The following is an 18,008-nucleotide window of genomic DNA, read 5'->3' as shown; positions in this document are numbered from 1 at the left end:
AAACGCTTCTCCAGTCAAATCAACTGCTAGGCCTGCATGTTGGTACAACGTGGAGGCCTACATAATGAGGGACAGACTCCTCGAGAAGCATCGAGTGGATAATGCTACATAAGTATGGAATTATATACCGCATTTTCACCATTCTGTTTAATGAGAGCCGCCACCGCAGCGAATCACTTGCCACACAGCCGAAATGGGCCATTAGCTATCAAGGGAAAATTGTCTTGCCGCTTTCAGCAGATGGAGCAAATATTTTACAAAGCAATTTTACATACCAAAAACATTTGTGTGCCTTGGTAATGTTGGCTGTTTTACATTATGTTACCTTCTACAGCAGCATAATTTTCCATCTCATCGAAGGCAAAGTTGGCATTTTTGATTTTTAAATTCTCAATTAACAATTAAACATGGAGTATTAAAGCAGTCCTTAAACTTTAAGTAGGTGTGGGAAGTAGTTTATGACTTGCTGAAGACATTTTCATTTTTCCTTCATCTTCTCAGCATATTTTTGCACTCTAAAGAGGGACTGTTCCTAATGATCTTAATGGAGAGAAATGAGTGAAAACTTCACTACTGGTTGCAGAATGAGAGTAACCAAAGCACAGACGATCAGAACGTTTGCCCAGCACGGATTGTGGGCACACGGTTTGGCCCACCCATTTGTATCTGCTTAAAATGTTTAAACGTTCAAGTAACAGAAAATCCAACTCAAAATGGCTTGACTATCTCAGCTAACTGAAAATCCAAGGATTAGACTGACTTTGGACAAGGCTTAATCCAGTGGCTCAACACCACTAGGGGCCCGGTGGCTCTCCATCTCTCCTCCTCATTGCCCATGACGTCTGCTCCACCCTCTGGCTGGCTGTCCGCAGGGCTGCAAGCTGGCTGCCAGGAGCTCCTGGAGCTTGTCCTTGATCGAGACAATAGGAGGAAGAAAGAACATTGCAGTTGAGGGTGAGCCACTCTCAATCAACCTGTACAGCTAAGAATGAGGTAGGGGCAGTTCCTGAAAGGGAGTTTGGGACATCGTTACCCTGAACAGGGGGACAAAGTTGCTGGGTGGTCCACGACAGATGTCCACTCGCCACTTCTTCACTCATTTGACCGCACAGCCTTAGCGTCACATGTGGATGATCTAATCTGACCCAGACGGACTATTTATGCCCGCTGATAGTAGTTACAGAAACAGATCCCATTGCACTGTGGCATACTGGTAGCAACTGGATTTGAATCCCAGTTTGCTACTTCATGGCTGTGTGACATGAAATGGCAATGATAATATCTACTCCGACTGGCTTTGAGATCATAAATATAAAAAATCTCTGGCGCAGGCCTGCCACATGGTAAGCTTTCAGTAAGTGAGAGCCATTATTTTTTTTTTTTAAAGATTTTATTTATTTATTTGAGAGAGAGAGAATGAGAGAGAGCGAGTACATGAGAAGGGGAGGGTCAGAGGGAGAAGCAGACTCCCTGCTGAGCAGGGAGGCCGATGCGGGACTCGATCCAGGGACTCCAGGATCATGACCTGAGCCAAAGGCAGTCGCCCAACCAACTGAGCCACCCAGGCGCCCGTGAGAGCTATTATTTTACCTAAAAAATGACTACCGTGGTAAATGCATCCTGTGCACAGCAAACAACCTTTCTACGTTCGCCCTCAAATTTGGAATCCCTCCCTTCTCTCCATCTTTGTGCCACCAGCCAATTCAAATCCTGAGCACCTTTCATGGTGCCCACACTTTACCCTCTGAAGGAGGCAGCAGGGCTGGTGAAGAAGACTCACCCGGGAGTCAGAGGCAGCCAGAGAGCTGCAGTCTCACTGAGCGAGTGCAGGAGTCCCATCCCCTCTCTGTGACATGAGGCATTTGACTTAGACGATCCATATGGCCCCTTTCAACACTGACAGTCTTGCTTAGCTTTTCAGGTCGCTGTCCTGCCCTTCTGACCTTATGCCACCCTCCATTCCTGCATTTAGGGATATCAGAAATCTTCATAAAGCGGATCCCTTGGTTTCTCTTTTGAACACCACCAATGTGTGATGTGAGAGATTGGAGGTGATTAGCCAAGAAGTTATTTTCCTTAATCTACCACAGCAGATCTAGCAAAGAAGCTTCTAAAGTAAAGTGAGTTTTGGTGGGATTGATATTTAGAGCATTCTGATTTGTATTCCTTCTTTCTCCTCTCCCATCCTCCCCAACACACACACACACACACACACACACACACACACACCTTCTAACACACACACAGAATTTACCTGGGAAAGTTAACTCTCTGGAGTTTGAAGTAGCTTTAGTCATTGAGGGCAGTATTAAATTGGATATGCTAGTGGCTTCCCCTGAGAGATCATGAATTTCCTTCAGTCAAATATCTCTCCCTTCAAATTTATACTTTCTTGATAGAAAAAGAGAGTGGGCTGAGAGGCAAGGTCCATGCTTGATAGACAAGACTCTCTAGGTTGCCTTGGTCGGCAGAAGGAGGCCCTGGGCCCTATGCTCTGCAGGTATCTTGGAACCTCCCAAGGTCATGATTCCTGACTATCATCAGTGCACTCTGGGGGTACATGTGGGCACTGAAGAAAGGGTGACAAGCCTGTGCAGTGGCAAAGATGGGGCCGAAGTTTCTCCTGGATGGGAGCTGCTCTAGAGCTCTCACTCCACAGAGGCCAGCAGCTAATGTGTGTTGGCAGAGCCAGTGCAATCATGATGGAAGAAAAAGCTGGAATTCTGATTTTTTTTTCCAAAAATTAAAGTGGATTTTTCTAACATCCATTTGTCACCCACAAGGTGCATACTTTCCTTCCCACACCCCCAGAGTTGTTAGCTCTAAATGATCTACTCCGCACGGGTGATTGGACCTCTGAAGCACTGCCTGGGTAGTCTACCACCTTGATGTGACTGACTGAAGTGAAACCTTCTAACTACTCACTTCACAAGCTTGTAGGATGGAGAAGATGCCCACCCCCCCATTGCTGGCTTATAACAGACATCTTATGTATATGCATAAATACACACACACACACACACACACACTCCTATAAAGACACACTTTGGGAGGGCGAAAAGGGGGCAAAGAAAGCAAACTAGCACTTATTCCCACAATCTCCCATTTTTTTCTGTCTTTAGTCATGTGTTAAACATCACCCAGTGACAGAATCTGACAACACAACAAGCCTCTTCATTCTAGGAGCCTCCACCTCCCATTTGTAAAGCAGGGGACAGGATACCGTGCAGGCCTACCTCAGAGTGTTACTGTAGGGACCGAAAGAGCTCATGAGTGTGAGCCTACTCTGACAAAGGAAAGTATTTTACGTTTATGATTTTGACCATTCCCATGAACCTAGGGGTTTGTCTGGCGTGGTTATGCGCGTGGGTGTACTCAGGCGCCTGGGTGTCCTCGAGTTCATTTTGAAGGGAATAAGCCTGAATTGCTACAGATCTTCCCTTACCAGCATCTGCCTGTAAAGGTGTGGTAATTGTGTTTGAACTGTGCAAAATGATACACACTAGAGAACAGAAACTGCCCCTCCAACACTGAGAACTGGCATCTGATGTCAGACGGCCCTTTGTGGCCATTGAGCCCTTGTTGCTCCCAAGAAGAGGGTGCTCTTAGGTTGTCTTGCCACAGCTCTGATGGAGTCCTCTGCACCTGGCTCTGAGCTCTGGCCTCACCCACCCGTGCACAGGCAGCTTCCGAGCACCCAGCAGAAACTGTGCTGTGGAGTGTTGTTTGTGGGAGTGGCGGAGATAAAACAGAGCTCTTATATGGAATGTCAGTTTGCTGCCTTTTCTTGAATATGTGAGCTGCAGGTCCTTCTGGGCTTGTACGGTTTGGTTCAGTGTGGTAGGGGTGGGGTGACAATTCTCCTTTCATTGGTACTAAGGCCATTCTTAGTATACTCCTCCTATTTCCCATCAGAAGCTTTCAAAATAGAGCTTGAAGTCCGGAATTGTGATGCCATCAGCTTTGCTTTGATTTTTCAACATTCCTCTGGCTATTCAGGGTCTTTTCTGGTTCCATACAAATTTTAGGATTATTTGTTCCATTTCTTTGAAAAAAGTTGATGGTATTTTGATAGGGATTGCATTAAATGTGTAGATTGCTCTAGGTAGCATTGACATCTTCACAATATTTGTTCTTCCAATCCATGAGCATGGAACATTTTTCCATTTCTTTGTGCCTTCCTCAATTTCTTTCATGAGTATTTTATAGTTTTCTGAGTACAGATTCTTTGCCTCTTTGGTTAGATTTATTCCTAGGTATCTTATGGTTTTGGGTGCTATTGTAAATGGGATCGTCTCCTTAATTTCTCTTTCTTCTGTCTTGTTGTTGGTGTATAGGAATGCCACTGACTTCTGTGCATTGATTTTATATCTTGCCACTTTACTGAATTCCTGTATGAGTTCTAGCAGTTTTGGGGTGGAGTCTTTTGGGTTTTCCACATAAAGTATCATATCATCTGCAAAGAGTGAGAGTTTGACTTCTTCTTTGCCGATTCGGATGCCTTTTATTTCTTTTTGTTGTCTGATTGCTGAGGCTAGGACCTCTAGTACTGTGTTGAATAGCAGTGGTGATAGTGGACATCCCTGCCATGTTCCTGACCTTAGGGGGAAAGCTCTCAGTTTTTCCCCATTGAGAATGATATTTGTTGTGGGCTTTTCATAGATGGCTTTTATGATATTGAGGTATGTACCCTCTATCCCTATAATCTGAAGAGTTTTGATCAAGAAAGGATGCTGTACTTTGTCAAATGCTTTTTCTACATCTGTTGAGAGGATCATATGGTTCTTGTTCTTTCTTTTATTAATGTATTGTATCATATTGATTGATTTGTGGATGTTGAACCAACCTTGCAGCCCAGGGATAAATCCCACTTGGTCGTGGTGAATAATCCTTTTAATGTACTGTTGGATCCTAACTACGGAAAGAGCCAAGATGTCCATCGACAGATGAATGGTTAAGGAAGATGTGGTATATATATATATATATATACAATGGAATATTATGCAGCCATCAAAAGGAATGAAATCTTGCCATTTGCAGCGACATGGATGGAACTGGAGGGTATTATGCTGAGCGAAATAAGTCAGAGAAAGACATGTATCATATGATCTCACTGATATGAGGAATTCTTAATCTCAGGAAACAAACTGAGGGTTGCTGGAGTGGTGGGGGGTGGGAGGGATGGGGTGGCTGGGTGATAGACACTGGGGAGGGTATGTGCTATGGTGAGCGCTGTGAATTGTGTAAGACTGTTGAATCACAGACCTGTACCTCTGAAACAAATAATACATTATATGTTAAAAAAAAAAAAAAAAAGATAGCAGGAAGGGAAAAATGAAGGGGGGGAAATCGGAGGGGGAGACAAACCATGAGAGACTATGGACCCTGAGAAACAAACTGAGGGTTCTAGAGGGGAGGGGGGTGGGGGGATGAGTTAGCCTGGTGATAGGTATTAAAGAGGGCACGTTCTGCATGGAGCACTGGGTGTTATACGCAAACAATGAATCATGGAACACTACATCAAAAAAAATAAAAAATAAAATAACTTGAAGTCTAAAAAAAAAAGAAGCTTTCTAAATAAATTTATGGAATAGTTAATACCTCCCCCTTATTCCAACCCGTATCTTTTTCTTAGAGAGTTAATCATGGCCCCAAGCTGCCTCCATGTGCCCCAGCATCCCCTAGCGAACATCACCCCACCAGTGCCTTCAGCTGTGTACTTCTCATGATGGCACACGATTCATCCTCCAGATTCCTGCAGCAGACTTTCCTCTAGGAAATTTACCCCCTTGCTGTGGCTCTGTGCACGGCGTAAATGCTGCGGATCGGGCAGAACGGCTGGCTGTGTGAGCAGAGGCAGCAGCGGCCGCTTGGCACAGCATCCAGATGCCTCACACAAGCCTCAGCCCTACCAGTTAATTATTGGCCCTCTCATAGCGTGTTGCATCTGAGGTGGCACTTCATAAATGTCACCTCATTTATCTTCCCAATGCCCCTCAGAGGCAGGGAATCCCATAAAATCCACCCAGGAAGCATTGGTGGTTCTTAAGTGGTCATCCCCCCAGGTGGTTCTGAGACATCAAGGAGGGAGGCCTGTTGAGAGGTTTCACATTTTCCCTTATTCTGGAACTTCAGCTGTTTGGGGCTGGGTCCATGATTCATTCCACATTTAGTGTTCCCTGTGCAGAGCACTGGGGCAAATGACCTCAAAAGCCACTACCACACCATGAGGGAGCCCCCACGGAGCTGGAGAGACAGAGAAAGGATACCCAGCTGGTGACCCAGAAGGCTTCCTGGGGGAGGTGTGACCGGGACTAACTCAGAAGGAGGAGGAGGCAGCCAGGGGAGGAAGTAGAGGAAGGCAGGCTGAGGAAAGACACTCAACCAGGGGAGGTTGGGGCGAGGCTGGGAGCTGGAGAGGAGAGTGGTGAGGCTACATTAGGAATCACAGGCCAAGTCACAGTGGCCCCTCTTCATGAGTTGTCTGGGGAGTCTCAGCTTGATCCTCAAGTTGATGGAGATCTAGTTTCAAGATTTAGATAGCAAGGTTTCCACCTATTCCTTCACTGACTCCGCTCCATCTCCACCCCCTAAAACACACAGACACCCTTTTCCCCTAGTTCAGCTACTTAAAACGAAGGCCTGACATTTTGTCATTTTTCCTCCCATTGCTTTTATTGTGGTAAATATATATAACATAAAATTTACTGTCTTTAACGTTTTTCAGTGTACAGCCCAGTGGTCGTAAATATGTTCGTAATCCTGGGCAGCTGTTGCCACCATCCATCTCCCTAGCTCTTTCCATCTTGTAAAACTGGATCTCTGTACCCATGCAACACCAACTCCCCATCCCCCCCACCCCCTGTCCCGACAGCCACCACTATACTGTCTGTCTCTGTGATTTCAATGCTCTGCATACCTGTAATTTATTGATATATGCATGAGTAAATGAATAAATGAATTATTTCTCTTTGGACTGTCTTGATGTGAATAGCCACACGACAGGTGACGGAGCCGATGTCTTAACAGTTTTCAGAAGCAGGGCAGGAAAGACCCTTTAATCGTGGGTGAACAGAAAAGAAGCCTCCACTGTTGTGAGGGAGGGCCTGGCCTGCAAGGCTTCCTTCCTTGACACAGGGCTTTCCCTGAGCAGGGTGGGAATCGACAGCCATGCTTGGGTGTCCCAGCTTTGGGGCACCTCATGAACCACAGACAATTCGTCTTCTTCGATAGAGTAGAATGCTTTTAACTGAAACAAGTATCAAACGAAAAGAGGGTTTGGAGGACGATGTTCCAAGAAGGAAAAACGAGGGGTTCCAGGTTGTTGGAACCCTGCGCTGTATTTACTTGTTTATGATTGAGATGCAGGGCTCTGGAGGCCTGAGGCGATACCCAGTAAAAAGCAGAGGAAATGTGTACATGGTGCAGAATATGGAAGGCTTAAGGTCCCTTGCTTTGCCAGCGATTTCCCTGCTTAAAAGGAAGGCCTGACATTTTGTCATTTTTCCTCCCATTGCTTTTATTGTGGTAAATATATATAACATAAAATTTACCGTCTTTAACATTTTTCAGTGTACAGCCCAGTGGTCGTAAATATGTTCCACCTCCCAGGGCAAAGGTTCGTGGCCTGAGCCAGCTTCCCCAACCCTTCTGAACAGACCTCCAGCCGATGCCCAGCGATTCATCCTGAACGTGCTGGCCAGGCACTCTCTTTCTCATTGGCATTTTTGTTTTGTATGTCAAGCACTTACCAGGCTAACTAATGAGACTCTCCCACCAGGATTTTCTGAATATTTCAGAAATTATTCAGATGATTTGGACCTGCCTAGAGTATATTCTCAGACATCTGTCTTCTATTATAGATTTTCTGGACCCAGAATGAAACAGATATCCCGAGAAGCTGGGGGTGGGGGGAGGTGGGGGCCCGACAGGCTCTTTTTTAATGTCAGGGAAGTTGAAAATAAATGAGTATACAGATTACTTCTAAGACTCCTTTCAAGCTCACTCACCAAAGCGGTGGGTTCTTTTCCAATTCTTCCAAATTACTGAGCACTCACACGTAGATCCAGAGGGTCCCCAGCAACCCCAAGGAAGCCCGAGCTTTTCTTGTCGGTGTCCCATATTTTGAATATGAATACCGCCCATCAAATGGTTTTATATCTAGTGCCCTGCCCTACTTCTGCCAGAAATAAAATCTGAAGAGGTGGCTTCTATTTGAAAATTTTTAGAGAGTCTACCAAGACTATCCAGAAAAAAAAAGGGGCCCTGGCAACCTGAGGCTTTTTATATCAAAAAGTTAGGCATCTTACTCTTTAGGGGATTTCTGGCTGTTTTCATTTTCACAAGGGCTGTGGTTTGGGTTGTCTGATAATGGTAGGGGGGCTTGTCTTCGGTCTAGTCAGATGAGGCTGTGACCTAGTGGGGAATGATAGCCCCCTCCCCATCTCACTCTTTCAACCTGCTCCCACCTATAATCCCACCTTTACAGCATCATCCTGAAGTTTAAGGCTTTGATCCCATGGCTCTAGGATGTGGAGGCTCCCCAACAAGGGGGAAAGGACACAGCTTAAAAAGATGGAGGTGCCAAAGAAAGACCCTTCCAACTCCATAATTTCTCCCAGAGTCAGCCCGGTTAGTGTCACAGAATAAAAAAACGTTCCAGGCTGAAGGATCTTAGGGACAAGGTAATGAACCCCTACTTACAATAAAGGGAAACTGAGGCCCAGAGTGGAGAGGCCCACTGCCCAAGGACACTCAGCTGGTCAGCAGCAGTGGGTCTGCAGCCGGATTTCCTGATGTCCAGACAGAAGGCTGCCCTTCGGAGACAATAGGCACGACTAGCAGCAATATTTAGGGGACAAATCACATTGAAATATGAAAACTGAAATGCCTGGAAAATTAGAGAAAAATTTCAAAATGGCTTTCTGACTCTGGGTAAACAGTAACCACATTTTTTTTGCCTGTTGGAGGCCTGGTTTTTAATCACTCCACAAGCAGTTTTCATTTCTGTAGTAAAATTGCTTGTGGTTCTATTTAATTTGTTTCTGCAGGAGCCAGCTTTGGTGAAGATCTCCGAGGAGCTAGCGGGCATTTTAGCACAGCACGCACAGCCAGTCAATGAGAAACGGTTCCCGACGTGGAGGAAATTCCTCCAAACATTTCTCAGTCAAGGTAAATAAGACTGTAAAGTTTCTACTGAGGATTGGTCCATACAACCTTGAATTCCAGTTTTGGGTCAACCTCGCGCTGATTTAAATACCTTGCATCTCTTGTGTTGGTTTACATAAGTGCCCCCATAAGCAGACTTTTTTCCCTCTTTTAAACTTTGTCTAAATATTTAACTTGCACTCAGCCTCTTACATAAATAGGAGCTGAGCACACCAAGCATGGCAGACATAGCTCAAGATTCGGCCCCGTGTTTGCACCTTAGACTTCCCCTGACAGGTGGGTTTTGGAATCAGATGACCTGATTATGGAGCTCATCCCTGACCTTGAACACGGTTCTAAAACTCTCGGAGGCCCAGTTCCCTCCCTTACCCTACCTCACGGGGTTGCTGGGAGGATTCAATGCAATACAGATGTGAACGTTTCTACCACGCAGCCTCAACATGGGTCCTTAATACATGTTCCTTTCCCCTTTTCTTTTGTGAGACAGCAGAAATGGTCTCACCTCCAGTTCTGAAGGCAGAATTTCTAAGTAAGGGTCCTCCACTGTCCTTTTCATCCTCCTAATTCACCCTTTACCCTCTAAGGACATGAGGAGGTCTGTGGATGAGGGGCGGAATGGAGGGAGTGATGCTTGTCCCCAGTTGCAGAGGCCCCTGTGGGGACCACATGCCCATGCAAGGCTCCTCACTCTTAGGAGGTTACAACCTCCATGCAAGGCAGATATTCTTACCTGCTTACCCACATGAAGGACACGAGGAGGCTAGTATAACAGGCCACAGAATATATCTATTCACACTCTATTCACCGCTGTCAGGTGATAATAAAAGTGATTATGTTACGGAACCTAGACTGGATCACCCGACGGAAGAACCAGGCGGCACTCGGAGATCTTGGAGGATAGGAGGTTTATTTAACGCTGGCGGGCTCAAAGGAGAGTGATCTCCAAAGGTCTGAGCCCTGAGCACAAACAAGGGGGGTAATTTATATACCTCTACTTCCGCATACTTGGCACTTTTGGCGTGTGAAGCGGGGCAGGGAGAAGGACCCGGAAGAGCCCCAGGGCAAGGACTGGGACTCTCTCTCGCTGGCTCGGTGGGGCATCTTAGGACACAGATTTCCCTTATCAATTATATTAGCACTAATATATGATAACATTGTAACATGATGTCAGATAAGAGCAACAGCAACCACACAGCGCTGATCACAGCACAGTGGAGATAACATGATGAGCACCAGGGAGTGTTTATCATGTGCCAGAGACTATTCTAGGCATATGCACATCAATTTATTTGATCCCCCCCAACAATCCTATCAGGTGGGTACCATTATCACCCTTGTTTTACAGAAGGGGAAACAGAGGTACAAAAGATTAAGTAACTCACCCCAAATCACCCTGTGAATACATAGCAGAGCCAATAAGAGGCTACCTCTGTGTTGTTCCGGGAGTCCTGGCAGGATCCAGCGGGTGTATTTATCAAGGAACACATCCTAGCTCAGTGTATAGGAGAGCACCAGAAAGGACAGATGCGTGGCTTGCTGGAAAGCATGGGGTGAGCGGTGTGGAGTGGGAGGGAGTAGCGAACACCAGGTTAATGAACTAGTCAAGCTACGGGTTGGATGGTCAGCATCTAACAAGCATGATGTAAAGGGGTTCTTCACTGGTGCAGGGAGAAGGGGAGATGATGCATGATCTCCAGTGTGCTCTCAAATCTAAACTTGTGTGATTCTACAAATTTCCACATGCACCCACTGACAGAAAAGTAAAACTAACAAAGTCAACCCCATATGCATAAATGGGAGAAAATAAGGCACCTACAACAAAAATGGTCAAGAATAAGGGATTCTTTTTGTTAGGAGAGGGAGACCCTGAAGATCTCCAGGTGCATCCAGGACAGGACTTAGGAGTTTCCAAATCTTCCAAGGTCAGCCTGCAAACCGTCTTCTAATCTCGTTATTGTCGTGGGAGCTTTGGGTAGCTTAGAAAGGGTTTTCCCAGCCACGGTCTCACCTGAGCTGTATCACCACAAGCTTAGGCTATGCCTCGACCTCCTGCTCATCTCTACGCTTTCTTCCTCTCTTTCAACCATGTTGTAAACACGGTAACTATTTATGGGAAGCACAACAAGCTTTATTAAGCCAATTTTATAGACAGAGAGAGAGGCTCAAAGCTAGGAAGTCACTAGGGCAAAACCACACAACAAATATGTAGTGAATGGGAACACAGTTAGACCCTACAATGCTAACACGTCTCAAAAACCCAGTTCTAGGAAGTCATGTGTTTCCAAACCTCTGCCTGGCTCTGAGCCCAGTGCATACAGCAGGCCCTGCATAAATGCTCACTGAAGCCGGGTCATCCCCCCAGGTTTCCTGACTCTCGTGCCACATCTCTCACCACCTTCCACTCTTGCCTGTTTAATTTCCCTTCTGCTCTCTCAGGTGTGCTTATGGCTATAAAACATGCTACACATTCAGTTTCTACCTTGTCACAGGACTATCATCAAAGGCAATATACTTTTTAAAAAGAGGAATTAATTGCTTTGAAAGGAAAAAAAGTTAAGAATGAAAAAGCCATGGTCATAATGCTGAGAAGACAGTACAAATAAGCTACTTTGAAGTAAAAAACAAACAAACAAACAAAAAAAACAAAGATAAAACAAAACAAAAAAACTCAAGTAATCTTGTAAGTATAAAGGATAATGTGTTTCCACTGACGCACAATCTTTCAAAATACAGGTGACGGATAAAGCCACAAAGTTAATTCACTCAGAGACGAAACTGGTATTTGTGTTTGTTTTTGTAGATTTTGTTGTTTTGTTGCATTTACCTTGCTAATTTCCCAACAACTCATATTTAGGTGCAGCACACACTAGTAGGCCCCATTTAAAGAAAAGCACATCTCATACTAACTAAATAGATAAATCAGTTTTCCTTCTGAAACTTTCCTTAGGGCCGGCTCCAAACAAATTTATAGACACTTAAGGAAACTGCCTTTTGTATAAAGTAACAGATGGCTGCATTTGAGAACTGCTAAAATCTCAGGATCTAACCATATATGCTGTTCAAAGCCTGTGGGCAGAGGTCATATCCTAGCAATTTTGTGAAATATGCACCAAGTTTATCTTAATACTCTCAGGCTCCAGAGGCCGCCCTGTCTAGGGAACACTTCGTTGTTTTTACTTTTAAGTTATGCTATCTTATTCTTTATAAATAATACTAAAAATTTTTTCTATAAAAGGTGTGTATACAGTAAGATTTATGTTAGGCCTACAACAAAATATCAGGGCCATGTAAGTTTTGTGGACATCCCTAAGCTATCTCACAAAATTAGCCAGGGCTCATATTGTTGCTGTGGCTGAGCATCAGGTTTGCCTCTGTGATTTCTGTTATTCAGAGCAAAAGGTAAAGTATGATAAATTATAAAGCTCTCATTATCAGCAGGGACCCTTCTTCAAGAATGGCCGCATCTCCTGCACTCTATATTTAAAAAAATGCTTGACAATTGGCGTTGTGTAGGAGTCCTTTGACATAATAGTCAGTGTTCTCTTATACTTGATAAAAGTCCTAACCTGTTGAAACTTCAAAAAGCAGGGAAGTTGAACAGAAAGAGCACTTGTCGTCAAGGTATAAACGAAGACGATGGGCAGTTCATTCCCCCATGAGGGATTTGCCTATGGTCCTTAAGTCCATTGTTTATGTTATGAATAGGCACAACCTTGATGAATTTATGGTGTCTTTATGGTGAATGAAAACTGACATTCATTGAGTCCTAGTATATGCCAAGTACTGGAATAAATACTATAGACACAGTATCTCTAAGATTCACAACAATCTGGTGAGGTAGGTTTTATTATGCCCATTTTATAGATGATGAAAAAGGAAGTTCAGAGAACTGAAACTACTTGCCCAAAGTCTCACAAGACATGGCAGATGCAGGATCTGAGCTCACGTCCATCTGCCAAAGCCTGGGCTTTTTCCTCTGTGCTAAGTGGACACAATCTCATGAGCACATTTTCACCTACTCCATGCTTTTCCCACCAGGAGGCACGATGGAAGCGTTCCCACCTACAGAAAGTGTCACCAACCTGACGGTGGACATGCTGATCGAGCCCAATGGAGAAATCAGAGTGCTGTCCACGGGGGACCAGCTTCATGCAGAAGGCCCCTTCGTCTCTACTGGTACCACCATGCCTCAGACCTCGGTGGATCCCCAAGTTCTCAGTTCTTTGTGCCTCAAAATTGGAAATGCTTGTAAAATGAGAAATGTGGTTGGTTACTTTTCTATAGACCTGGTGACATTTATTGATCCAACCACCTTGGAACAGCAGGTAAGTTGATGCCACGTGAAATACTAAAATATATAAAGACTCCATACTGTCTGCACGTGTACAACAGGGAGTATCAGGCAGTTGCTCAGATGCAGTGCTCCTCGGATGAGCTGCCTCTGTAAATTCAGCATTTATGGGGTCTGTGCCCAGGATCTTCTTGTTCGGGTACTGCTGGAGTTTCAGTGACTGCAACTTATCCCGCATAGCTCTGTGGATGGGGCCTGTGTCCTGCCCATGTCTTATCATGAGGCTATTTTATGCCATCCAGGGATTGAACTTGTCTAAAACTTGAGCTTAAATAGAACATCAGTCACTAGAAAGACCTTAAGAGAGTCCTTGTTTCCGTTCCTTTTCTTATCAGTAGTTCACCAGCAACTTAGGTTGTCCATTTTTTCTTCTTAAAAATGTGTTGGGATGGACATATTTCATCAATATAAAAAGGCCATAGTAATAATGTAATAAACATCACGTGCCCCCAGTCAGCTTAAGAAATAAAGTGGTGCCGATACCACGTCCGGTCCTACGCACTCCTTGCCAATCCTCGTAATGTGGCCCCTCCTCCTCCGGAGGCAGCCACCGGCTTACAGCTGCGGCTTTGATTCCCTTCCATACCTTTACGCTTGGATAATGCGCGGAGAAACCCATAAATGATAGTTTCATTTTGCATGTCTTAAAACTTTTTATAGATCATAACATACTATATATTATTATTGTATAACATGCTTTTATTTATTCAATATTTCATCTGTAAGATTCTTCATATGCACCTGTGTGGCTCTGATATAAATGGTCCAGAAAACTTTAGTCTTTTTTGCTTTGCTTCTCACCGCACCCCCCCCCCCAAAATCATAATGCTTAGATTCAGTAATGACTTCACAGGACTCAGTTTTAAAAATGTTCAGTTCTACCTCTGTAAGTGCTGGGTGACCAGACCTCTGTCGACAGGGTGAAATGGCCTCTGCCCTCGCTCTCCTGATATCCTCTGGCCGTCCAACATTGCAAATGTACTTTAGTTGTTTCATATTCATTATTCTCAGTTTTATGATTCTCCATTTCAGTCAGATGATGGTTTCAAAGTGAGAGTTTATGTTTTGGGCAGCTTTCAGCTTGCTCAATAATCATTTTCCATTTGCCTTCCTGGGCCCTCGATCAGTTCTGCATTCCTTTCTCAGACCCACACATTGAGAGAGAAAGGACAAACTGAAGGGCATCCAGAAATCTACCCGGGGTAGAGGGAGGACAGAAACAATGCCCTCCGGTGAAAGAGCTGGGTGGCAGGGAAGCAGGGGAGGCTTCATGAGCAAGGAGGGTTTAATCTATGATCCCTGGGGTGGTATGAGGATGGAACTATGGGGACTGTTGACTTGCGGTTTTTATTTATTCAAGTTTGGTATGGGGAAAATTGCATGGCAGGGAGGGGGATCTTCAAACACAGGGCTGGTCCTATCTCTGGGCTTACTACTCTTCTGGGCTTCAGGGATTAAGGTTCCACCCTTACCTTGGCTGGTCCCATGTGCCCTGTCAGCCTTTTCTCACCTAACTCCCCTCTTTTTCTCTCTTCCAACCACAATGGCCTCTCTCAGTCCCCCTTACTCATCATACTATCTCCTGCCACAGGGCCTTTGTATGTGCTGCCCCTCTGCCTAAAATGCTCTTGCCTCTTCTTTTTCACCTAGTTAACCCCCCTCCCACCCAACATATTTCAGCTCAAGCCACACTTTCTTAAGGAAGCCTTCCCTGACCTCCCTGACAAAGCTTAGTCTCCCTGTTTTGAGTTCTCATATCACCAAGTACCTTTCCTTCCCACCACTTTAGCTTACAATTTTAAAGTTACAATTTTAAACTTATTTATATGATTATCTGATTACAGCTACCTCCCTCTGTAGACTGTAAGCCCCCCAAAGAGATGTACCATGTCTCTTTTTGCTCCCCACTCAATTCTCAGCACTATTTCTGCCCTGGCCCAAAGTAGGTGTTCAGTAAATATGTGTTGAAGGAAGGAGGGAGGGAAGGAAGGAAAAACAGAGGTATTCTAGCAAATACTAGATGTGGTGCCAAGACTTTTAGAGAATGAATTCAGGCATCATTTGATGGATGAGATAAACAAATATTAACCCATATATCTGTGATTTTATCATATTATGACCTCTCCTTGTCCCTTCCTGTTAATATTTGAATATATGGTCGTCTGTGTTACAATTTTCAATAGAAAACATTAGAGGAAGTGTTCAGTGAGTACACCAAAGGGTGTTTTTACATTGGCAAGGGAAGTAGATTAACTCTGTGTGTGTGTATACGGATGTATATATATATAATAAAATATAATAATACAATATAAAAAAATATATAAAATGATATATAATTATATATAATAAAAGTATAAATAATATAAATAAAAATATATAAGCATATTAAATTTTTATTTATAAGTGTAATATATACAATAAAAATTTTTTTTTTGCAAAATCACTGGCATACTCTAGCCATTTTGCAAGTAACATCACTTCAGAAAGCACCTTAATTTCCTTCCTAGTTAGCATGCTTTGTGGTACCAATGGAGAGACTGGCATATTATCATCTCATTTTTGCCAGTCTAATAGGGGAAAAAATGTTATCTTGTTTTCCTCAGTATTTCTTTGATTTTTCGTGATGATGCACATCTCCTCATGTTTGTTGCCTCTTTATATATTTTGTCTTAATTGCCTTATCATATCTTTTACCCCACTTAATTGGACTATAATACAAATGTTGATTTGTGGAACTTTTTGTACATAAGCAACTCTTATCCTTTGGTTGTTATACAAGTTACAAATACATTCTTCTAGGGGCGCCTGGGTGGCTCAGTCAGTTAAGCTGCTGCCTTCGACTCAGGTCATGATCCCAGCGTCCTGGGATCGAGCCCCACGTCCGGCTCCCTGCTCGGGGGAGAGCCTGCTTCTCCCTCTCTCTCTGCCTGCCACTCTGCCTACTTGTGCTCTTTCTCTGTCTCTCTGTCAAATAAGTAAATAAAAAATTAAAAAAAAAAACAAAAACAAATACGTTCTTCTAGATTGTCATTTGTGACTTTTCCTTCCTTTTTCCAGCCATGTTTCTCCACCATAAAATCATTATTTTTTCCTTTTTCAGTGATTAGTAATACTTTGTAGAAAGGTGTTCCAGGAGTACACCAATATTTTATTCCTCATCAAATTTCCACCCACGAAACTTAGCAACCATTGCCAGTTTTCTCCTAGGTCTGCCATCACTGTGATAAATGGTAACTCTCTATTTCTATCATGTTTTCTACATTTATTAACTGGCAATCTACTGCAAACAAGAGTTTTTTCCTTCTCCATCTTTCATTTATGTATATATGCGTATATGTATTTATACCAGTTTGATGTGTGAGTTTCTACTTTCTTCAGTTGTATTTTGATGTTTTCATCATTTCGATGCTCACAGTGTTCCAGATTTGACTACTGGGAGAACTTCAGGGTGACTCTTGTGTCCTTTGGACATGTCCCCATCATTCTTTGAGCACTGTCTTACTTTCTATCACAAAGAGATATTCCAGGTTCATCTTACATTTTCTCTGCCATGGACCTAGGATCAACCCAAGGGCCCTGGGTTCTTATAGTAGAAGATGGTATTAAGATCTGGGCTTAGTACTGTCCTTGTGACTGAAGTGTCACTGCTTCTGGTCACTCTCAGGGGACAGAGCTCAGAAGTATATGTATTATATGTGTACCATACACACCCACACCCACAAATGAATGCATCTATAACTATTCCTGTATCTATCAGTGTATAGATTTTAAAACCATGCATTTCTGCCAATATCTCTAATGCCAATCCAGCGCTTCAGGATTCTTTCTAGACTTCCCCTTTTCCACACTTAAAAATAAGTACCTTCTCCAACAGTGAGAAACCTGAGTCTCTTGATCCTCAATATATTTGCTTCTTTGTTCAATCAATTTATTTGTTTGTTCAGTGTACCAACTGCCCCACCAATCCTGCTGTCTTCTTCACCTGCCACATCTGTGCTCCACCCATACACCTCCTGTACTTGGACACAGAACCCTGTCATTTGTGTTTTATTTGTAATGCTCTTTGTCATGCTAAAGCTTCAAATAGCTGAATCTAGTTCTTTTTCTAAATTACGGTATTACTTTAACTTACCACTTGCTCTTATCCTCAGTTTTCTCAGCTATAAAGTGAGTAGGTTAGCTTGTTTGACTTATTAGAAGACTTCCCATTCAAAAATTATGTATTTCAGTAATATCTTCATGGTACTTACTTTCATACTCAAAATTAATATAAGAAGAAGAGGAATCTGCTTTTTTTTTAATTTTTTATTTATTTATTTGACAGAGAGAGACACAGTGAGAGAGGGAACACAAGCAGGGGGAGTGGGAGAGGGAGAAGCAGGCCTCCCGCTGAGCAGAGAGCCCGATGCGGGGCTCGATCCCAGGACCCTGGGACCATGACCTGAGCCGAAGGCAGACGCCCAACGACTGAGCCACCCAGGCGCCCCAG

At 43.8% G+C, this 18,008-nt stretch overlaps 1 protein-coding gene and 1 long non-coding RNA gene across 4 annotated transcripts in view; one reads left to right on the top strand and one right to left on the bottom strand.

Annotated features, from left to right (window-relative positions):
• The window catches only part of LOC118532492 (uncharacterized), a 177,378-nt gene that overhangs the window by 95,467 nt on the left and 63,903 nt on the right, over positions 1–18,008 (bottom strand). The window lies entirely within an intron of this gene.
• Positions 1–18,008, top strand: part of IQCH (IQ motif containing H) — a 209,030-nt gene that overhangs the window by 144,682 nt on the left and 46,340 nt on the right. For all 3 annotated transcript variants that reach the window (XM_078078712.1, XM_078078714.1, XM_078078713.1), the window contains 2 exons: positions 9,051–9,171; positions 13,207–13,493. In XM_078078712.1, the coding sequence (XP_077934838.1) occupies positions 9,051–9,171; positions 13,207–13,493 (408 nt within the window). The remainder of the gene's footprint in view (positions 1–9,050; positions 9,172–13,206; positions 13,494–18,008) is intronic.

Source organism: Halichoerus grypus, chromosome 8 (assembly GCF_964656455.1).
Source record: "Halichoerus grypus chromosome 8, mHalGry1.hap1.1, whole genome shotgun sequence".
Lineage (NCBI taxonomy): Eukaryota > Metazoa > Chordata > Mammalia > Carnivora > Phocidae > Halichoerus > Halichoerus grypus.
Note: the sequence above shows the minus strand (reverse complement) of the source record. Positions and strands in the feature narration are given on the sequence as shown.